This window comes from Natator depressus, chromosome 8 (genome assembly GCF_965152275.1).
Source record: "Natator depressus isolate rNatDep1 chromosome 8, rNatDep2.hap1, whole genome shotgun sequence".
Taxonomy (NCBI): Eukaryota; Metazoa; Chordata; order Testudines; family Cheloniidae; genus Natator; species Natator depressus.
Genome location: NC_134241.1, coordinates 85,926,200 through 85,949,548, shown reverse-complemented (window position 1 = coordinate 85,949,548; position 23,349 = coordinate 85,926,200). Strand labels below are relative to the sequence as shown.

The 23,349-nt window shown below is 44.0% G+C and overlaps 2 protein-coding genes across 3 annotated transcripts in view; one reads left to right on the top strand and one right to left on the bottom strand.

Annotated features, from left to right (window-relative positions):
- LRRC40 (leucine rich repeat containing 40) overlaps positions 1-14,869 on the bottom strand; it is a 40,181-nt gene extending 25,312 nt beyond the window's left edge. The window contains exons 1-8 of the mRNA XM_074962264.1: positions 14,698-14,869; positions 13,403-13,584; positions 10,453-10,526; positions 8,406-8,535; positions 7,605-7,728; positions 6,606-6,748; positions 5,017-5,189; positions 4,573-4,663 (exon numbers count right to left, since the gene is read on the bottom strand). Coding sequence (XP_074818365.1) covers positions 4,573-4,663; positions 5,017-5,189; positions 6,606-6,748; positions 7,605-7,728; positions 8,406-8,535; positions 10,453-10,526; positions 13,403-13,584; positions 14,698-14,842 — 1,062 coding nt within the window. The 5' untranslated portion in view covers positions 14,843-14,869. The remainder of the gene's footprint in view (positions 1-4,572; positions 4,664-5,016; positions 5,190-6,605; positions 6,749-7,604; positions 7,729-8,405; positions 8,536-10,452; positions 10,527-13,402; positions 13,585-14,697) is intronic.
- Positions 14,870-18,256: 3,387 nt separating this feature from the next.
- Positions 18,257-23,349, top strand: part of SRSF11 (serine and arginine rich splicing factor 11) — a 35,701-nt gene continuing 30,608 nt past the window's right edge. For both annotated transcript variants that reach the window (XM_074961543.1, XM_074961542.1), the window contains exon 1: positions 18,257-18,604. In XM_074961543.1, the coding sequence (XP_074817644.1) occupies positions 18,477-18,604 (128 nt within the window). In that variant the 5' untranslated portion in view covers positions 18,257-18,476. The remainder of the gene's footprint in view (positions 18,605-23,349) is intronic.

Genomic DNA, 23,349 nt, shown 5'->3' with positions numbered 1-23,349 from the left:
CTTTTCTGCAGAACTGCTGCCAAGCCATTCGGTCCCTAGTCTGTAGCGGTGCATGGGATTCTTCCGTCCTAAGTGCAGGACTCTGCACTTGTCCTTGTTGAACCTCATCAGATTTCTTTTGGCCCAATCCTCCAATTTCTCTAGGTCCTTCTGTATCCTATCCCTACCCTCCAGTGTATCTACCTCTCCTCCCAGTTTAGTGTCATCTGCAAATTTGCTGAGGGTGCAATCCATACCATCCTCCAGATCATTTATGAAGATATTGAACAAAACCGGCCCCAGGACCGACCCTTGGGGCACTCCACTTGATACCGGCTGCCAACTAGACACGGAGCCATTGATCACTACCCGTTGAGCCCGACAATCTAGCCAGCTTTCTATCCACCTTATAGTCCATTCATCCAGCCCATACTTCTTTAACTTGCTGGCAAGAATACTGTGGGAGACCATGTCAAAAGCTTTGCTAAAGTCAAGGAACAACATGTCCACTGCTTTCCCCTCATCCACAGAACCAGTTATCTCATCATAGAAGGCAATTAGATTAGTCAGGCATGACTTGCCCTTGGTGAATCCATGCTGACTGTTCCTGATCACTTTCCTCTCCTCTAAGTGCTTCAGAATTGATTCCTTGAGGACCTGCTCCATGATTTTTCCAGGGACTGAGGTGAGGCTGACTGGCCTGTAGTTCCCAGGATCCTCCTTCTTCCCTTTTTTAAAGATGGGCACTACATTAGCCTTTTTCCAGTCGTCCGGGACTTCCCCTGATCGCCATGAATTTTCAAAGATAATGGCCAATGGCTCTGCAATCACATCCCCCAACTCCTTTAGCACTCTTGGATGCAACGCATCCGGCCCCATGGACTTGTGCACGTCCAGCTTTTCTAAATAGTCCCGAACCACTTCTTTCTCCACAGAGGGCTGGTCACCTCCTCCCCATGCTGTGCTGCCCAGTGCAGTAGTCTGGGAGCTGACCTTGTTCGTGAAGACAGAGGCAAAAAAGCATTGAGTACATTAGCTTTTTCCAGATCCTCTGTCACTAGGTTGCCTCCCTCATTCAGTAAGGGGCCCACACCTTCCTTGACTTTCTTCTTGTTGCTAACATACCTGAAGAAACCCTTCTTGTCACTCTTAACCTCTCTTGCTAGCTGCAACTCCAGGTGTCATTTGACCTTCCTGATATCATTCCTGCATGCCCGAGCAATATTTTTATACTCATCCCTGGTCATTTGTCCAATCTTCCACTTCTTGTAAGCTTCTTTTTTGTATTTAAGATCAGCAAGGATTTCACTGTTAAGCCAAGCTGGTTGCCTGCCATATTTACTATTCTTTCTACACATCAGGATGGTTTGTCCCTGTAACCTCAATAAGGATTCTTTAAAATACAGCCAGCTCTCATGGACTCCTTTTCCCCTCATCTTATTCTCCCAGGGGATCTTGCCCATCAGTTCCCTGAGGGAGTCAAAGTCTGCTTTTCTGAAGTCCAGGGTCCGTATTCTGCTGCTTTCCTTTCTTCTTTGTGTCAGGATCCTGAACTCTACCATCTCATGGTCACTGCCTCCCAGGTTCTCATCCACTTTAGCTTCCCCTACTAATTCTTCCCAGTTTGTGAGCAGCAGGTCAAGAAGAGCTCTGCCCCTTGTTGGTTCCTCCAGCACTTGCACCAGGAAATTGTCCCCTACATTTTCCAAAAACTTCCTGGATTGTCTGTGCACTGCTGTATTGCTCTCCCAGCAGATATCAGGATGATTGAAGTCTGCCATGAGAACCAGGGCGTGCGATCTAGTAACTTCTGCGAGTTGCCGGAAGAAAGCCTTGTCCACCTCATCCCCCTGGTCCGGTGGTCTATAGTAGACTCCCACCATGACATCACCCTTGTTGCTCACACTTCTAAACTTAATCCAGAGACTCTCAGGTTTTTCTGCAGTTTCATACTTGAGCTCTGAGCAGTCATACTGATCTCTTACATACATTGCAACTCCCCCACTTTTTCTGCCCTGCCTGTCCTTCCTGAACAGCTTATATCCATCCATGACAGTACTCCAGTCATGTGAGTTATCCCATCAAGTCTCTGTTATTCTAATCACATCAAAATTCCTTGACTGTGCCAGGACTTCCAGTTCTCCCTGCTTGTTTCCCAGGCTTCGTGCATTTGTGTATAGGCACTTGAGATAACCCGCTGATCGCCCCTCTTTCTCAGTATGAGGCAGGAGCCCTCCCCTCTCACGTGCTCCTGCTCGTGCTTCCTCCTGGTATCCCACTTCCCTACTTATCTCAGGGCTTTGGTCTGAGGGCAGTGCGTCTGGCATGCTTTCAAAACACACATAATGGGCAGATGCGTTTCAATCCTCACGGACAACACCTCATCAATGTCAAAGATCTGAGGGCAGTGCGTCTGGCATGCTATGCTTTCAAAACACATAATGGGCAGATGTGTTTCAATCCTCACAGACAACACCTCAGCAATGTTTTAGATCAACAAACAGGAGGGTGCTTGCTCCTCTCCCCTGTGCCGAGAAGCCCTTGCGCTGTGGGACTTCTGCATAGAGCACTCGATCCACCTGCAGGCTTCATACCTCCCAGGGGCGCGAAACACGCTGGCGGACAACCTCAGCCGGACCTTCAGTGGCCACGAGTGGTCCCTTCAGCCAGACGTGGTGAGCTCAATCTTCCGGTTCTGGGGCTCTCCCCAGATAGACCTGTTTGCCACTCCGGGCAACAGGAAATGTCAGACATTCTGTTCTCTTGGGAGCCACGGCTAGGGGTCCATCGGGGACACCTTCCTTCTCTCATGGGAGGGCTGCCTGCTATATGTTCTCCCACCCATTCCCCTAGCCCACAGGGTGCTCCTCAAGATCTGCAGGGAGCTGGCCCGAGTCATACTAATAGCGTTGGCGTGGCCGCGTCAGCAGTGGTTCACCTCGCTTCTGGAAATGTCCATAGCGGCCCCACTCACCTTACCGCTGGTCCCCGACCTGATCACGCAGGACCAGGGCCGACTCCGGCACCCGAATCTGGAGTCGCTCCACCTTATGGCCTGGATGCTCCATGGCTAAGTGCCACAGAGCTGTCTTGTTCGGATCAGGTCAGACAAGTCCTCCTGGGTAGTAAAAGCCCTCCACCAGGGCTACTTACCTGGCCAAGTGGAAAAGGTTTTCCATCTGGGTGGAGCAACATAGTCACCGCTCCTCACTTCCATACCGTTTATACTGGACTACCTCCTTCACCTAAAGCATCAAGACTTGTCCTGGTCATCAATAAGGGTCCACTTTTTGGCCGCTATCTCCACCTTCCATCCGGGCTCAGATGGTCTCTCAGTCTTTGCAAACCCTATGGTCAGTCGTTTTCTCAAGGGTTTGGACAGGCTCTTCCCACACAAGCGTCAGCCTGTCCCTGCCTTGGACCTCAATTTAGTCCTCTCCAGGCTTACAGGCCTGCCACTTGAACCTCTGGCCACCTGCTCCCTGTTATATCTTTCATTCAAGGTCGCGTTCCTCATGGCAATTTACCTCGGCTCAACAGGTTTCTGAGCTCAGGGCCTTCACGTCTGAGCCCCCTTACACAGTTTTTCATAAGAATAAGCTCCAGCTCAGGCCTCATCCGGTTTTTCTCCTGAAGGTCGTCTCCCATTTTCACATGACCCAGGACATCTTCCTCCCAGTGTTTTATCCCAAGCCACACTCCTCCGATAGGGAGCGTAGGCTGCACTCACTGGACGTGCGTAGGGCCTTAGCCTTCTACATAGAGAGAATTAAGTTGTTCCGGAAGTCTGTCCAACTCTTTGTAGCCATGGCGGACAGAATGAAGGGCCTCGCAGTATCCTCTCAACGTACATCGTCATGGATAATGTCCTGCATTAGGGAGTGCTATACCCTGGGAAAGGAGCCCACTCCACAGATAACCACTCACTCTACCAGGGCCCAGGCCTCCTCTGCGGCATTCCTGGCACAAGTCCCTATTCAGGAAATTTGCAGGGCAGCCATGTGGTCCTCGATACATACATTTACATCGCACTATGCACAACAGTCCAGGGATGATGTGGTTTTTGGACGAGCGCGCTCTTTTCTGTGGATAACTCTGACCCCACCTCCTGAGCTCTAGCTTGTGAATCGCCTGCTTGGAATGGACAATCACTCGAAGAAAAAACGGTTACTCACTTTCTCGTAACTGTTGTTCTTCGAGATGTGTTGTTCATGTCCATTCCAATACCCACCCTCCTACCTCTGTCGGAATAGTCGGCAAGAAGGAACTGAGGGGATGTGGGGGTCGGTGGGGCCCGAAATTGGGCGCCGTGAAGGCGCCACTCCAGGGGGCGCCCAGGCCGACCCTACGGACGCTGCTAGGGGAAAAATCTTCCGGCTGGCGTGCACGCAGCGCGCGCACACCCGCTTGGAATGGACATGAACAACACATCTCGAACAACAACAGTTACGAGAAAGTGAGTAACTGTTTTTTACACAAGCAACCGTAATTGTGGTATTCCCAAACTTTTGAGAGCTTGCCTTTGTAATTTTAATAAAGTCCTGTAACACAGTTTGATATATCAAGCTGTATCTGATTCCTAAGTATACTTACCTGTAACATGTCTCTTCGAATAGTTCTCAAAGGATTTCCCTCTAGTGCCAGGAGTTTCAACTGAGGAAGATTCCCCAGAGCACAAGGCAAGCTGCAAATAGAAGTAGCTCATTTCAGAGAGTGACTTCAACAAAACTAGAAAATGATTTGCACCAGTCAGTCAGATCACCCACTATTCTGAATCTTAGATACACAAGGATATCACATGTAAGAAAGAAGATGTAGTGGAATGAAAACCACAAAAGGTAAAGTGAATTAGAAGAACCCGCTCACGGTTCAATTTTATTTTATAACTGAATCATTTAGTTGTTTTACAAAAATACTGAAGCACAATATAAGTTTATAACTACAAAATTATTAGAATAATAATTCACTGCTTCAAACAATGAAGATTGATTTAATTAGTTATGCCTCACCACAGATTCATGTGGTTTTTAATCTTACCTACTGATATCATTGTTGGTTAAGTCAAGTCGCTCCAACCCCTGAAGCAGAGTAATTTCATCAGGCAGTGATTTTAGCTTGTTATCTCTAAGCTCTAACACACACAGAGAACTCAGATGCTTAAGATGCTCTGCACTTAACACTTCAATCTGATTTTCACCAACATGTAACTCCTGTTGAAGCAGAGATCAGCAAAATTATATTTCTGTGGCAAAATGTAATTTACTCATCTCATTTCTGACACTGCACCACCATTTTTGGTTGTCCAACTTGACAAAGTGAAGGGGATAATGTTCATAATTACAAGTCACTTCTGAAAATCTTGGCCTTAAGAACCTAACTGCAGGAACTCACATTTGAAAATGTTAGCCTTAAATCCTTTTTGTCCTTAAAGCTCTGTTGCTTATCCCATTTCTGAAGGGTTTGTTATTGAAAAGTAACAACATTATCATTGTTATAGATACCACAGATAATTCATTTAAAATAAAAATAGAACATGGCCTAATTACTAAAGAGGAGAATTTTTTTTTCATTTCCTTCACAGCCCTTTCCCTACCAAAGACACTTACACTAAACTGATGATTAATATTAAAAAGTTATGGGACTAATTGTAAATAAAGCAGGTATGCTCTCAAAGCATACATGTCTCAAAGCATGGGAGGAAGAGAAGTATGTAGAAAAGAAAGGGGGTAGGTTCCCTTGTAGGCTCCCCACTTACATACACATCTTTCGTCATCAAAACATTTAAGAAACTTCAATATAGACTTAGAAACAACACCACAATAAGTATTCTATAGTCTGTCACACAGCTAATATGCAAAATCCTGCATCATCAAGTATTAAGAATTCTGGTCACAAACTAACATTTGGGTATAGGGTTTGTATGTTTTGAAAGACTATATATCTTCCTTGCAACAAAAAGCTAGGAACAGCAATAACTTCCTTTCCAGTAAAGCTGGATCTTTGGACATCACAGCACGTTGATCTAGGTAGGTTTTTGTTATAGGTTCACACTATATGACTGTGTGTATGTCTATGAGACTCACAGAATGCAACAAAAGTAGGCCTTGTGATGTAATGGGATTTATTTTAGGTTTTGTCTTCTGCAGTTCTCAAATCACAAAACAAATGTGAATAGAATTCACAGTCTATACATGGAGAGATGTGCTTCTGATATCAGCTTTCAGAATACCTTTACTCAAGACAGGTCCATCTTCGTGTTAGGTACAGTTCAGACGGACAGCCCATCATTTTACAAAAATGCTTGAAATAACAAAGCATTTCTAGAGACTAGTATAAATCATATCTACGGTATATTATTACATTCACTTTTTTCAGTCATTCCCCTTAATCCAAATTTGTACTTTCCCAAATTTAAAGATAGTTATAAATTTGTCTTCCAGTTTAAGTTTAACTGTGCAACTGTTACTACTGTACACACTGGTAACAATTCTGTGCCTAGCATTATAGGTTAAGCTAATGTTTAAAGTAATTTGTGATTAATTTACATGTTCACAACAGCAAAGCAAGGTTAAGAAAAAAAATTTACTCCAACACATTTAGATTACAAAAGCTGTAACAAAACTTACCTTCAGTAACTTGAATGATGGAAATTCTGGTAAGTACTGTAATTTATTTTTTCTTAGATAAAGCTGTTCTAAAGATGCCATGCTGGCCAATTCAGAAGGTATGGTTTCCAACTGGTTTTTAGTACAATCCAGTTGTTTTAACCCTAGAGAAATAATTTCAGTGGTGAAAAACTGAAATATCAAAAAATTCTAAAACTTACTTTTACTAGAGAGACAGATGGCACACAGAAATATGCTTTTTTAAAACTAGCTTTGTGTGGCAGCTGCCAATTTCAGAAATACCTACATCTTCAGTGTTTGCAAAAGCTTTCTGTTTGTCTAATTATAAACAGACTTCAAAGATTTTCAGAGTACTCTATCCACATTAAATATTAAGTATTCAATGACAATGCAGAGAGTTGGCCACATGGTAGGTCTTGTCTGGGGGCTCAGATTGGAGGTGGTATGGCGGGAGCACAAATCGGTCTACACACACGTTACCTATGTCAGTTTAGAAACTAACAGTCTACCATCAGTACACAATCTGGTCCTCTTTATCTGCTACAGCAATTACAGTCCATGTTTAGCTTAAATGGCTATTAAGGCTGATGACTGAAGATGATTCAAAGATTAAAGCTGAACTTTTACAAGTAATCCATTTATACTTTCTCCAGCTCTAATTTTACCACCTCCTTTATGCGCTTGGCTTTCCATACAGCATATGCCATAAGGAAAAGGCTCATCTGTTATATAATCTTAACAAGAACACTAGCCTCTAAGCAGAACAAGGTTTATCTTTGCTCTTCTTTGAATACTCCTCACATTCTATCAAGAAATGCCAGCTATCGGAAACCTGAAGTTTGATATCCAGGAAAACCAGCGAGCTAGGACTTATTTCAGCCAATACCTCTCATTATACCTATTTATTCAGCTGCAATAAAAATGCAAGCAACATCTTTCGAGATAAGAGACTATAGATTTATTGTAAGACATTTAAAATGCTGTGGGAAACTAGTTTACTTTTCATTGCGCTGATTTCTGCTGGCAGGCTCCTCAGTTGGTTATGGGCCAAATTGAGTCGCACCAACCTGGTTAGGAAAGCAAAACTGGATGGAATGGTTGCAAGTTGGTTGTTGGAAAGATCCTGGGCAGGGGGAAAAAAAAAAGAACTGAGAAATGGTAGACAAAATGGCTTTGAAGAGTGTTTAGAAACAGCCCATGTGCAAAGTTAATCACTGAGAGAGAACATCAAATGTAGTTGGGTAGCATGTTTGGGAGTTTCCTCGTTTAGGGACAAGAGCAGACGACATGGTTCTCCAGCAGTGGTGAGAGTAGCGTCAACGACAGTAGTTTTTCTATCCCATGCTTCAAACATCCTTACATTTTGTTGGCTTTTCTTTAACTGCTGCCATGTATTGATAGATTATTTTATTGAGCTGTCCATGACGACAACAGGGGTGGGATAGTCAAAAGTGCATAAGTGACTTAGGAGCCCAGCTTCCTTTGACTTTTTGCCGCACATTTGAAAGACTTTGGAAAGGGTTTAATATTAACTTCAAGATAATAAACTTTCCTTCTATTGCCTTAAGCTAAGTGTGATGCTGCAAAAAGCTCAAATATTTGGCAAACTAAAGATCACGGTTTCAATCAGACAGTGTCACATCCAATGGTACACAGAAATCATTAGAATATTTTAAAATACTTATGAAGTGGGTGTAGGTGGTAGCCCTGTCAAAGATAGGCTTTTTGAACTGCCACTAGCAAAGTGCAGATAAACCAGCTAACCAAGAAAACAATCCATTAGAAAAACATGCAACTTACTAACTCTTCTAAACTGATAAGCTGTCCAAACCCATCTGGTAAATGAATCAACTCATTGTGTTGGAGAAGCAGGCTCTTCAACTGACTCAGCTGTGTCAGCTCTTCTGGAACATTTTTCAGCTTGTTGTGACTAGTAATAAAATGATAAATGTAAAGGGATACATCAGTATGAACCTGTTCTAAACTCAACTGTTCGTGAAATATTTCTGTTTCACACAGCACTGTGCAAGACAGGGTTAAGGTAGTAGTGCAAATGTAAACGGATATAAATATTAAGCAGCTTTTTACTGGTTAGTTTTCTAGGTTGTCCTCTGTTTATTTGCCCAAGAAGACTTTAAACCTCCATCTGAAGTTACGCTTCAGCTGAATCTTGCCTAGTTGCTATTCTATCAGACAGCATCTTAAACAAAGAAAATTGTACCTATATTTTTCAGTCCACAAATCTGAAGGTTCATATGGTAAGAACCACTTTTCAGCATGAATAAGCTTTTAAAATTTCATTGTCAAATACATTCCATATGAAGAGTACTTTTTATCCTTTAAACTGAAGCTGTTAGACTGAGCGCACATCTTCCTTTGAAGAATTAATAGATGAAAACCTAAAAACTACCACAAGACTGAGGAAAGGCCTTTCCTGATCACATCAAAACTCATATATTGAGGTTTTCAGTGTTTTAAATTTGTTCATGAAGTACAAAGACAAATTCTGTCAATACAGAGCCAAAAAAGAGCATAAAGGCTTGTGGAGCTGCCTTGCAAGTCTCGGATCTGACTCAAAGCTCATTGAAGTCAATGGACAGACTTCAGTTCACTTCAGTGTGCTTCAGATCAAGTGCCTAATCACCAGAAAGCAATGCACCTTGCTATATATAGTAACTTAGGCCAAGACTTTCAGATGTAGTGAAGGAATTGAATCCCCAACTCTCATTGACTTTTAATGAGTTAAGAGAGTTGGATGCGTAGCTCCCTTTGCACTTTTGAAAAATTCCATCCTTAGTGCCCGGAATCTTTAACATCCTTATTTGTCACGTGTTAGGAGGAGTAACAACATATAGTGTACATTTATGAGGAAATCAAACTGAAGTTTTATGACATCACAAATATGTAAATGTACAGACAACATATGTTTTCTGTGAGCAGTGACATCTCCAAGACTCAGGCTCCCATTTTTTCACTGAGTATGTTTAACTACAAATAATGTTGGCCTTCTTCATGAAAGGAGTGCTTTCCGTCTGTCTTTAGGGCTGCCCTGCTAGAATTCTATTCACTCACTAGTCCCAGAAGATATTGCGGGGGGGGGGAGGGGAATGCCAGCCCACAGACCTCAACAGGCAAATGGGATGTCATTACATTTTTCATTTATCAGGCAATTAAATGAGTAGATTCTGTATCTGAGCTGGTAAATTTTCACAACAATTTTACATGACTCATTTGAGCATGTTCAGATCACTGTTTTCTCCAAGCATCCTTACATGTGTCAAGTGTCAGCAATGTGATCACATTTCAGATAAAAATATGACTTAGTCACAACACTTCTAAGAACTGAAACCTGAGAGATCCAGGGTCTTGGGTCTGAGATGTACACTTACACAAGTAAGGATTAACGTCACTGGGCTAAAAGCTCTGAAAATTAGCTGGAAGAATGGTGTATAGAAAAAACAATGAACACAATCATTGACCAATAACAGTTAAAAAAGTGACAAATCAAGGCCTCAATCATGCAAGTAGAACCATGAAGGCAGATCCCAATGCCTGTGCAATGTGTCTGCCTAGACACAGCAGTTTGTCTGCATGATTCTCTTTGCGCAATCAAGGACCAAAATGGGACTCTGTCATTTTATGAATTTTACACGAAAATACCAAACTGAAAGCCTGACTACACTCACAAAGTTCTCCCCTCACTGCTACAACCACATTTAACAACACTGAACATAGTGCTGGTTTAGAGAGCTTTTCTTAAATTACAGTCAGACAATTTTAGAAGATTTTAAGGTTCTCAAACACTCGACACATATTTACTGTATTCAGAGTTGTAAAACATATTTACCTGACATTAAGCTTCTGAAGATTTTCCAAAAATCCTATAGCAGAAGGAATAGATGTCAGCTGATTATCATGTACCTAGAAACAAAAAGGTTTTTAGAAGTGTAACTGCTTGTCAATACCCTTTTTTATATATAGCCAAGAAACAAACTATTCTATGTGTATACAAAAGAAAATTTTGTACAAGAGCCTTGACAAGCGCCAATTGTCAGGATATTTTCATTACTAATAGAACACTACAGAGTTACCAGTCTGATAAAAGCTTCACTCAGTTGACAGGAAAAGCTGCGAGCAGCATAGGTGAGAGATGAACTAAAAAGGATGGGGGAGAGTAAAAAAAATCAGCCTCCCTCCAGCGGGGTACAGGGGAGGCCTGCCCGCCCGCCCGCCCGCCCTCCCACCGCGGGACAGGCAGTAAAGCTCTGCTTTTTTTCCCCAGCAGACAGGAGGAAAAGGGCAGAGGAGAATTTACCGGACACTTTGAAATCAAGATGAAAGACATTTCTCTACTGGGAAGTCCAGTTCTCTTCTTCCCAGCTGCTTGATGGGCGCAATTCTCACCCAAAGTGCTATAGCTGAATCCTTTGATTTGAGATTTCTCCAACCTCACACAGACACAAACTTCTGATCTTCTGTATCTACCTCTGGCTGTATCTAAGTTTTTCCAAGTTCTAAGTACATCTATTCCTTAATTTTTCACTCCTTCAGGAATCCTCCAAGAACCCCATTCAAATGCCCTTATTCGCCAGCTACCATCCACAAAAGGGCAGTGCCTGGGCAACCTTCCCTCCAAGAAAGAAGAAACAACTCTCTCCCAAACCAACCAGTACCACTGTTTAGCTGGTTAAGGGCATCAGAGTATGCTTCCATGCCGACAGGATCTGAGCACATTGCCTCTGCAGCACTCCAGGTGCCAAACCCACAAGATATTACAGTGTTATTGCAGTGCTCTTGTGATATACTAGAAACCTGAGGTACTGAGATACAATCGCGCTGCATCTGAGAGTGCTAAAGGAGTTGGCGGATGTGATTGCAGAGCCATTGGCCATTATCTTTGAAAACTCATGGCGATCGGGGGAAGTCCCGGACGACTGGAAAAAGGCTAATGTAGTGCCCATCTTTAAAAAAGGGAAGGAGGAGGATCCTGGGAACTACAGGCCAGTCAGCCTCACCTCAGTCCCTGGAAAAATCATGGAGCAGGTCCTCAAGGAATCGATTCTGAAGCACTTAGAGGAGAGGAAAGTGATCAGGAACAGTCAGCATGGATTCACCAAGGCAAGTCATGCCTGACTAATCTAATTGCCTTCTATGACGAGATAACTGGCTCTGTGGATGAGGGGAAAGCAGTGGACGTGTTGTTCCTTGACTTTAGCAAAGGTTTTGACATGGTCTCCCACAGTATTCTTGCCAGCTAGTTAAAGACGTATGGGCTGGATGAATGGACTATAAGGTGGATAGAAAGCTGGCTAGATTGTCGGGCTCAACGGGTAGTGATCAATGGCTCCATGTCTAGCTGGCAGCCGGTATCAAGTGGAGTGCCCCAAGGGTCGGTCCTGGGGCCGGTTTTGTTCAATATCTTCATAAATGATCTGGAGGATGGTGTGGATTGCACCCTCAGCAAGTTTGCAGATGACACTAAGCTGGGAGGAGAGGTAGATACACTGGAGGGTAGGGATAGGATACAGAGGGACCTAGACAAATTAGAGGATTGGGCCAAAAGAAATCTGATGAGGTTCAACAAGGACAAGTGCAGAGTCTTGCACTTAGGACGGAAGAATTCCATGCACCGCTACAGACTAGGGACCGAATGGCTCGGCAGCAGTTCTGCAGAAAAGGACCTAAGGGTTACAGTGGACGAGAAGCTGGATATGAGTCAACAGTGTGCCCTTGTTGCCAAGAAGGCCAATGGCATTTTGGGATGTATATGTAGGGGCATTGCCAGCAGATCGAGGGGCGTGATCGTTCCCCTCTATTCGACATCGGTGAGGCCTCATCTGGAGTAGTGTGTCCAGTTTTGGGCCCCACACTACAAGAAGGATGTGGAAAAATTGGAAAGAGTCCAGCGGAGGGCAACAAAAATGGTTAGGGGGCTGGAGCACATGACTTATGAGGAGGGGCTGAGGGAACTGGGATTGTTTAGTCTGAGGAAGAGAAGAATGAGGGGGGATTTGATAGCTGCTTTCAACTACCTGAAAGGGGGTTCCAAAGAGGATGGCTCTAGACTGTTCTCAGTGGTAGCTGATGACAGAACAAGGAGTAATGGTCTCAAGTTGCAGTGGGGGAGGTTTAGTTTGGATATTAGGAAAAACTTTTTCACTAGGAGGGTGGTGAAACACTGGAATGCGTTACCTAGGGAGGTGGTGGAATCTCCTTCCTTAGAAGTTTTTAAGGTCAGGCTTGACAAAGCCCTGGCTGGGATGATTTAATTGGGGATTGGTCCTGCTTTGAGCAGGGGGTTGGACTAGATGACCCCCTGAGGTCCCTTCCAACCCTGATATTCTATGATTCTATGGTGGCTAAATAAATACCTAGAGAGTTTGTGGGGAAGGGGTGTAGACAAGGGACTCAAAATTCAATTTTGGGTCCTGAAGATCCCCCAGGTGCCTTTTCTCCTCAAAGACACTATCTAGGCAAATCTTCATCAAGGAGGAGGACTGGACTTTTGTCCTCACAGGCAAGATATTTAATAATTGTCCATTATGGAGTATCTGGGACCTTCCTGTGAAAAATTTGGTTCTTACCACTGTCAAAAACAGGATACTAGATTAGATGCACCATTAATCGGATATGTTATAACAATTCCTACATTTCCCTAGGAACACATCAATACCACTTTAATACACCCAGCATTTAATACAAGAGAGGGGAACTTGAGACCTCTGTGAGGAAATCTAGTCCTTCCCCCACCCTTCCAGAATGCAAGCACAATCTGATAACAGGTGCTCTTTACTTACATCCAGTACAGTGAGAGCAGGCAAAAGTCTGACATCCTCAGAAAGACTCTGCAGTTTGTTTGAGGCTAAGATGAGTTTGGTCAGATCTGTTTGCTCCCACCAGCGATCAGCAGCACCAAAAGACAGATTTTGATGGGCTTCCTCCGGAATATCCAAATTTATTCGCCACACATTCGCAGGTACTACACACATAAAAAAGTGGCATATTTGTACAATAAATGTCTCCAATATTTAACATTAGGCTTTTACTGTCACTGTGATTATCCAAAAATGTTTAATAACTTTATTCTTCATAGAGCTGGTTAGAACATTTGTCCAGATGAAATGGACAAAAAATTGACTACTTTCACTAGTATTTCCCCGCTATTTTCTGATCAGCACTCATTCTTAACCAAAGTACTTATGTAATCATAAATTGTAGCTAACCAGCTAAATTGGCTGAGCATCATGGAGAGTGTGAGGAGGATGGTATCAGATCCTCATAACTGAAAGGGCTTGAAAAAGGCATTTACAATTCTGGGAATCTACAGGATCCCCAGCTGCTCCTGAATAGTCAGCTGCCACTGCTTGTCTAAAGGACCTTTTCTAATAACCTGTGCTTGGTTGCAACAGCCACATCCTTTTCTTTTGGCTTTGGACCTTGCCAGTGGCATTTATACCTTTGTAACATCCAGATTTGAGTATTATAATGCGCTATCCCTCGGGACTGTTCAGAAGCTTCAGCTAGAGCAGAATCCATCAGCTCGCTTATTGCCAAGGTTAGCCTTATATAAACAGAGCCCATCACACCTATGACCTACAGACCACAACGGCTTCCAATGCATTCCCAAGCCCTATGTGACTGGGATCCTAGCTTTCAGAAGCCTTTCTGCAAAAGTTGCCTACCAGTTCGGATCTACCAGCCTTAGCAAAAAGGGCAGCCCTTTTTAACATACAAGCCCAGGCCCCCACATAAGCAGATAAAAGAAACATGTAGCATCACACCTTCAAAGCACAGTGTCCTCCCTGAGTTATTCAGAGCCCGCAAGAGGGACAGCCTGGCCCTAGTGTGAAGCACTCGCCCTGAGACCCGTGGCGGGGCCTCCACACTGGAGCAGCCAGCCCTGCCCTGCCCTGGGGCACCCACCTACCCAGCCCGGAGAGGCGGGTGTCCCAGGCAGCATGTCTGCCCCTGGGGGAAAGGCAGGGCCTGGCCCCGCCGCACAAAGGGGGAGGGATGCGCCGGTCTCCTTCACGCCTTCGGGAGACACCAGGCCCCCCACACCTGCCGCGGAGCCCCAGGCTGTCGCTCTCACCCTCACTCAGGTCGCGGCCTGCCAGGTTTAACTGGCCGCTCTTCCTGGCCGCTCTGATCAGCCCCTGCGGCACCGCGGGCCCCGGCTCCCCCGCGTCCCGCCTGAAGCCGGCGCGAGAATCTCCCCCTCGGCGTGCCGCCGCCATGTCCCCAGAAAGCGCCAAGGCGCGGCGCGGCCCGCCCCGCCTCGCCTCCCCCCGACCCCGTCAGCCCGCCCCACTAGCCAGGGAAGCAGGCGGAGCCAGCCACGGCCTCCGCGTTCAGCGCTGCCGGGTGCGGTACGGTAGGGGAAGTCACCGCCTGCCCTGGGATGCCTCTGGCGCTCCACCCCCAACGTGGGCCCCTCTGCCCCAATGACCCCTTCAGGCCCTGTCCGCCGCCTCAGTAAGTGAGACTGGGAAATCGGTCCCCATCCTCCCTTGCTGGCTACCATACACTCGCCCCCCAGACGTCTCCTTGTGTCTGTGGTGGTGTGGTTTGTCATCCTGTGTTAAAGGGGGACCTAGCAGTGCCAAGCGCGATGTATGGGTCAGTGACCACAGCCGTCCGGTGTTTGTTAGCATTAACCCCGCGGGGTATTGTCCTCCATTTATCGAAATATCTCAGTCCCTTCTTGAATCTTGCTCGAGCCCTTCCTTACTGATGTGTAAGCCAGAGAGGCTCCAGGTTAACTTTTAGACCCCAGGCTGAGTGAGTTTGCAGGGCTGGCAGTTAGAAAAACCATCTTGTAAACTGAACGGATTGGACTGGAGTCATCCTGAGAAAATAAACCCAGAACCCCCACAATGTCCTCCCACAAAGTAACTTTTCAGAGCAGACTCACACTTTAAAACCTTGTGATTGTTTTGTTAAAACCTAGTTCACTCAAACTTCTGACAAACACCTGGGAGAAAAGCTTTGCAAAAGATTCACCTCATTTCAAATGGAGGGCTGAGCATGCTCCTGCTCCCTCCAGAGAAACCCTGTTTTTCCCAGAAGACCCCATGGATAATAGGAGAGCTAATATATTTATATTATGCTAGAGAGGCCAGGCAAGTGAAGGACATGATATGTAATCAGACCATTTAAAACTTTGCTCATAAGTTATTTTGTAAGCTATTTAACAAATACTTTCGAGAAAAACTCTTTGTTGAACATTCAGCATGTCTGCATCTTCAGCTAAAGATGGAGAAAGACCCCAATCCCCTCAGTTATCCAGGAGTCCTCAAATGAAAACAGGGGAGATTTGCCATTCCTGATATTTCTAAGAAAAAGCAAGCAGAAAAAAAACCCGTTTCAAAACTTCTTTATATACAATAAACAAACACAAAGGGCACTAAACAAGATTTGTTTTCTTTTACAGGTCACATTTAATGTGGTCAGTATGTGGAATTGTCTTGTTTTAAAATAATATACACTGATGCTTTTGCTATCAAACATATTTGGGGGAGATTAATGGTGGACAACTCTCCCCGACAAGACAAGACAATTGTGGTAGGAAGGCTGTTCTTCCCCCAGCCACATCCCTTCTAACCCTTGATGTTTCTCTATAACACACACTCATCCTCTATTCATTTTCACCTCTTCCCACACCTGCTTCCTGAAGACATCTGTCCTGAGCATGCATGCTGTATTTCCCATTTCTCAAACCCCAATCCTTGCTGTGAGGGACTCCCTCCCGCCCGCTTCATGCACACTCTCCTCCCTGAGAGACAATGGTCTCTTTCATGTAATTCCCCCCCACACACACACATACTTCTTCTTCCTCCCCTCCTCCTCCCTGGTGAAGCAAAGAAATGTCTCATGCCTAGTTTCCAATCCCATTTCCTCAAAGAGGAAAGATGGATGTTTCTTATAGCACAGTCTTTCTCTCATTCTAGGTCCCCTGAAAAAAATGGAAAGAGATAGGCTACCCACATCCTTTTCTCCCACCACAAATTGGAATTCCATAACTGATTCTACTGTACTGGTGGTGGAATCTCCTTCCTTTGAAGTTTTTAAGATCAGGCTTGACAAAGCCCTGGCTGGGATGATTTAGTTGGAGATTTGTCCTGCTTTGAGTAGGGGGTTGGACTAGATGACCTCCTGAGGTCCCTTCCAACCCTGATATTCTAAGATTCTAAGTGACCTAAGAAGGTATTAATTATGATTATACATATTATTCAACTACCCAGACATCTGTTTGAAAAATACAGCAGGGCACAGATTATCCAACAAATTATTTGAATATATTGGAGACAGTGTTTTATTTCAGAAGTTTAAATGATCTGGACAAACTGGAGAAATGCTCTGAAGTAAATAGCATGAACTTCAATGAGGACAAATGCAAAGTACTCCACTTGGAAGGAATAATCAGTTGCACACATACAAAATGGTAAATGACTACCTAGGAAGGAGTACTGCAGAAAGGGATCTGAGGGTCATAGTAGATCACAAGCTAAATATGAGTAAGCAATGTATTAACACTTGCCAAAAAAGCAAACATCATTCTGGGATGTATTAGCAGGAGTGTTGTAATCAAGAAATGAGAAGTCATTCTTCCACTCTGTGCTGATTAGGCTTCAACTGAAGAATTTGTGTCCAGTTCTGGGCACCAGATTTCAGGAAAAATGTGGACAAATTGCAGAAAGTCCAGAGAAGAGCAACAAAAATGATTATAGGTCCAGAAAACTTGACCTATGAGGGATGATTGAAAAAACTGGGTTTGTTTAGTCTGGAAAAGAGAAGATTCAGAGTGGAGGGGTTGGCCATTAAATTTACTTCAGTTACAGCAAGTTTACTTCAGTTACAACAAGCTCAGGCTGCAGACTGGTTTCATTTTCAGCATAAGAGTTAGAAAAGAATTACTCTAGAACTGAAAAATGACTAGGAAATTAATATTATTCAGGTATTTTAAATTTGAGATGAAATACTGTAGTCTACTTCTCTTGTCGGTACACATCTTGCTTGCAGTTCAATATCTACCCTGGGAAGTCTACTTTAAATTGACAACAGTAAAATAATTAGGAGCAGACTTTGCCAGCTGCTGACCACACTCAATTCCCACTGGAGTCATTTGGAGAAACGGGTGGCTCAGCACTGTCCTGCTAATGCAGGGTCTGCTGGTCCTGGAGGATCAGAGGAGGCGCCCTGCGGCTGTAGGACTCGTGGACCCTCAAGGATAGGGAGGGGGCGCCCACCCAGGGTGCAGCCTCCTCAGCTAAGAGCGCTCTGTGCCGACAGCCTCGGGCAGGCTTCAGACTAGGCCCTACGCCTTCTGCTCTGGCTGAACTTTCTCCACCCCCTGGGGATTCCGTTGAAGCGATTCCGGAGTGAGAAACGGAGATAATCCCCCTCGCGCCCAGCCTCCAGAGTAGCTCTCTGTACTGCACACGCGCGGGTCAGTCAAGGCACCAGGGTGACGCGTGCGCAGGAGCACCAAGCGCGGCAAGACGTGGTTGACTAGTACGCATGTGCACTAACCGCAAGTTCTTGGGAGAGGTGCAGGTAATACACATGCGCACATCGGGGTTCTGTGGCAGAAGCGACTTGTGCGTCTGCGCAGGACCACTAAAGTACGCAGCTCGCGCCTGCGTAGAGAAGAGCAGTAAAGGATTGTGGGATACTAGTCTGCGGCCCGGGTAGGCTGGTGGAACAGGCAGCTGGTGGCAGTTATTGCTCGACAACGGTTGTTTTGTGCGCGGGGCCCGTGCTTGTGCCCGGACGGGAAGCGGCAGGGGACATAGCAGAAAGCTACCCGGTTCCTAACGCGCTCTTCCCTCTCCCTGATGTGTTTGTAGCACTGGAGTGGGCGGCAGCGCGATGGCTTCAAGCAGCGGCACCGACGTGATTCAGGTCACCAATGTCTCTCCTAGCGCCAGCTCCGAGCAGATGCGGACACTCTTCGGTTTCCTGGGCAAGATCGAGGAGCTGCGCCTCTTCCCTCCCGAGTGAGTCCGCCAGCGCCCCCCTACCCCCAAGTCCCCTTCCTCCCCTGCGCCATACAGGCTTCCCCTCCTCCATTCCAGGGCAACGTCCCGCCTCTTTCCCATCGCACCCCGCGCCTCGCCGCCTACTGCTGAGAGACCCGCTGGGCCGTGAAGCTTTAGGCCGTGGGGCGGCGGGATTTGGCTTCCCGCCGAAGCTTTAACATCCGCCGCAGCCTGTCGCTTATGTAGACGAGCCACCGTAAGGGATAGCTAGCAGCGAGGTACCGGGGCCGCTTGAGAGCTGCGTGTGTCAGCTCCTACAGGCGGCTTCTCCTCGCCTAGGAACGCGCCAGATTAGTTCACGGCTGGGTTCATGTTCCAGTAATAGCATGAGTGGTATCGACGCGTGAGAGAAGGGCCTGAGCCTGTGTGCAGTTATCCCTGCTAAATGCACGTCACCTTCCTTGCTGGCTGGTCCAGGGGCCTCCAACTGATAACCCGTCTGTGGTGGGATTGTCCCTCACATACGGAACCACCGCACACCTGTTAGACAGTTGCCATTAAAAAAAAAAAAGCCTTTGCTTTTTTCTTTACAAATTCGGGATTTTCTCTCCTTAATACACAGAGAAGGTGTAAGGTGGGTAGTAAATTTTGAACCAGTGATTGAGTGATGGTCATACATCCAAAAAAAAATTAAGAACTTCAGTAAATAGTGCTTTGTGTTGCTGGGAGTAACTTCCCCACTCCTCCAATCTACTTCTAATGGATTGCAGTTATTTGTAAAAGGGTCTCAGCTATATGAAAATATAACTCATGACAACTTTTATTTTATTTTTTTAGAAAAAATTTAAAACAATTCTTGAAATACATGCATGTTCTTGTTAACACACACACAATCTGCCCAACTCACAAATGGTAATCCCAAATCCATGCGAGGAAAATCATTAAACTATTACAGGTGATTTTGTGTGTGTGTGTGGTTATTGTGATACATTGGATGAAAAGCTATTTTTAAAGGACTGAAAACTGCAAGCTTCTGTTTGTTCTCGTTTTGTTTGTGAAGCATGGCTGCCTTTGTTACTCAAAAAAATAGGTTAATAAGTGAGGTAAAAATAAATGCATTTTGTCACATAGATCATGGATGTCACCACCACGTGGAATTTTGGGTGTGTCACTATAATATGTAATGTCCATATGATATGTTTTTTTTTCAATCGTGACAAAGTGCCTTTATTTTGACTGTGCCTGTTTTAGTCTCCCCTCAGGTGGTTTCTAACATACCAATTTTTTCACCTAGTTTCAAATAGTTGCTATTGGGGGTGGGGGGGGAAATCACCTCAAAGCTTCTTTCATCCTGTCACCGGTTCCCCCCCCCCCCCCCCGCCCAAAAAAAAGAAAAGAAAAAGAAAATTTCTCCAGTGCTCCTAGATGGATATGTACATATATTCCAACACAGGATTTTCTGTGGTCTTGGTGTTTGTTATTTTCAAATGGACATTTTGCAATCTGAACCCCATGTTAATGCAATTTTCTGTTGGAATTTGTAGTGTAGAGGAAAACTAATTGAATTAATACAATTGCATTAAAGTTGGTGACAGGTTTTTATTATTTGAATAATGTCAAATATGAATGTTTAAATTTGTACGTGTGGGAAAATCATATTTAAGTGCCAGAAAAGTAATAAGGAGTTAGCTGTCTTTAGCAGGAGAAATCTGTTTAGGTTGTTATATGGTCCTGTTCACTGTATTTGAACATCTCGCAATCATTAAAAAGAACAAGGAGAAGTCTTTGTGACACCTTAGAGACTAACAAATTTATTTGGGCATAAGCTTTTGTGGTCTAAAACCCACTTCTGGGTTTTTTTTCTGGGTTTTGGCCCACGAAAGCTTATGCCCAAATAAATGCTAGTCTCTAAAGTGCCACAAGGACTCCTCGTTGTTTTTGCTGATACAGACTAATATGGCTACCTGTCACAATCATTAATTCATTTTATATTTTCAAGACCTGTATGAGGTGGATGTTATCATCACTCTAAAGATGAGAACCTAAGGCATAGGGTAGATTGAGTGACTTTCTCAAGGGAGTCTGGTTGAACTGGGTATTGAATATTGAACTTAGGTCTCCCAAATACCAGTTTAGTGCTTCTACCACTTCTGTGCAGAGGGCTCCTGACAGTAGTTTCTTCTAGAAATAACTTCTGAAGCTCCATCTCTTCCTGCTGGTGAGCTCATCTGCTCCCTTGTTTTTGTATATGGCCCTAGGTGTTCTTAATTGGTCCCACACTCATTCACACAGACAGCCGCATTCAGTTCAAGAGTACATTATTGTCACAACAAACTACAAGTTTTGGCAAAGTGTAAGAGACAGAATGTTCATGTCTTTGTCAGAGGTAGATAAAAATCTGCCCTGGACAGAGCACTATCGCTAGGGGACACATTGCATTCTTATTGAAGAAATGAAAGATTGCCAAAGCAAATATTTGTACTTTACTACATTAGGAGAACTGTGTAATGTGTTTATCTTGACAGTCTATTTCAACAGTATTTTGTCCATTTTAAGATTGATTTCATAATTAAAATCCATTTCTGGCATGTACTGTTTAAGTTACACATTACACACAAATAGACTTTGAAAGAATATCTGTTAAGACTGCAAAGTAAGCACTCAAGTTAAGATATGCTCTGGGAGTGAATCATAATTCTGTAATGAAAGGAGACTCTTGTCTGTAGGACTCCATCTTTAATTGTTGCAGAAGTTGGAAGGTATGTAGTGATTGAGGCATGGGGTTGCAGAAATAGAAACTGTGATCTCATGGTTAAGTGGTCCTACTGGTAACCCTCTCATTCTCTCGCCAACCCTGATTAATCCCCAGAGCAGATCCACACTATGCACTGAATGAGGCAGGGCTTCTGTGGAAAAAATACTATGTGATCATGTAATTAAAATTGTATCATAATGCACAAGAAAACTAAATTAAGGTTGCACAAGTAACCTTAATACTAACGTTTCCCGACCTTCTTAGTGCATGAATTAAGGTTGTCACCTTGGCATTCTTTTAACTTGGTGTGTAGTTTCCTAGGTATTCTTCCCTAAGCCAATTCTCAAAACGTCTGAACCATTTTGACAGAAGTTTTCCAACAATAGTTCAGCCACAGGAAGACACCTGGCATTAAAAAATGTCATCCTAATTAAAGTTTGGCAAAGCTATAAGCATCTGAAAACAGGCTTTTTAATGGAAAGTTTGGGGTAATCTTAATAATAGGTGGTGCTAATAGCCTTGCCGAGGAAGACTGCAATGAAGATTATTTTGAGGGCACAACAGGATACAGAGTTTCCAATAGAGTTTAAGGCTTAGTCCATCATTTCTATTGAGGAAAGTTTACATTTTTCTTACTTTCATTGTTGTAGAGTGCGCAGAAAGTTAATTCCTGGGTGGCAAATGTGGATCTCAGGTTTTTTACCATTCTTTCTATTCCGTCTCCTTCCCTGCCTCCAAAAATGGACAAACTGGTTAAAAAAAAAAAAAAGTTTGTTTTTTAAAGCTCCTGTTGCATGGAAGTATAACAATGTATATTGAATCTATCCCAGTTTTGATTCATTAACTATTTTTATACAGGGAGGAAATCTGTCCGTTAAAGATTTTATCTTCAAGAAGTAGAAGGCAGGGCAAAGGAGCTACTGGGCTATTTTAGCGATTGAGTGTATTTAGTGGTTACAATATGTACCTTTCCCACAGAACCTTGTATGTCACAGGCCCATTACAAACTTATGTACCCTCTTATCACCGTGCCTCAGCTTTATTCTAGAGTGATCTTTATGCAGTATAGCTTCTTCTGAGATGTCATCAAGAATGCAGGTTTGTTGTGCTGGTGGTTTTTGTGACCTTCCTATTCTTCAGAAATTGGGTTCCGAACCCAGATTTATTTTGTGTAGATCAGTTAGAACAGTGTTTCTTAATCTTTGATATCAGGCACCAGCTTGCTGCCTTCCTAAACTGTGTCAAAAGTTGGGGGGAGGAAAAAACAAAGGGTCTGTCTGGGTGATACTTTTGCTGGGGACAGAACAGGAATGGAGTCTTAGAATTTAGTAAGTAATCTAACTAGATATACGTTAGATTATGATTTCTTTAAATGGCTGAGAAATTAAGTTGTGCTGAATAGAATGAATATTCCTGTCTGTGTGTCTTTTTGTAACTTAAGGTTTTGCCTAGAGGGATTCTCTATGTTTTGAATCTAATTACCCTGTAAGGTATTTACCATGCTGATTTTACAGAGGTGATTCTTTTTACTGTTTCTTCTATTAAAATGTTTCTTTTCAAGAACTGAATGCTTTTTTCATTGTTCTAAGATCCAAGGATTTGGGTCTGTGGTCACCTATGCAAATTGGTGAGGATTTTTACCAAACCTTCCCCGGGAAGTGGGGTGCAAGGGTTGGGAGGATTTGGGGGGGAAAGATGTTTCCAAACAATGTTTTCCCAATAAACCCAGATAAAGTCCAAGGGCAAAGGGTAAAATAGTTTGTACCTTGGGGAAGTTTTAACCTAAGCTGGTAAAAGTAAGCTTGTGGGGTTTTCATGCAGGTCCCCACATCTGTACCGTAGAGTTCAGAGTGGGGAAGGAACCTTGACAGTAGTAGTATAATACAGAATTTAATTCACAGATACAAATAGTGGTTTCTCCTTATTTCTCGCCCAAAACTTAAGAGTTCTGTAGTAAGGTTTCATTACTGATTCATGTTTCAGAGTGGTAGCCGTGTTAGTCTGTATC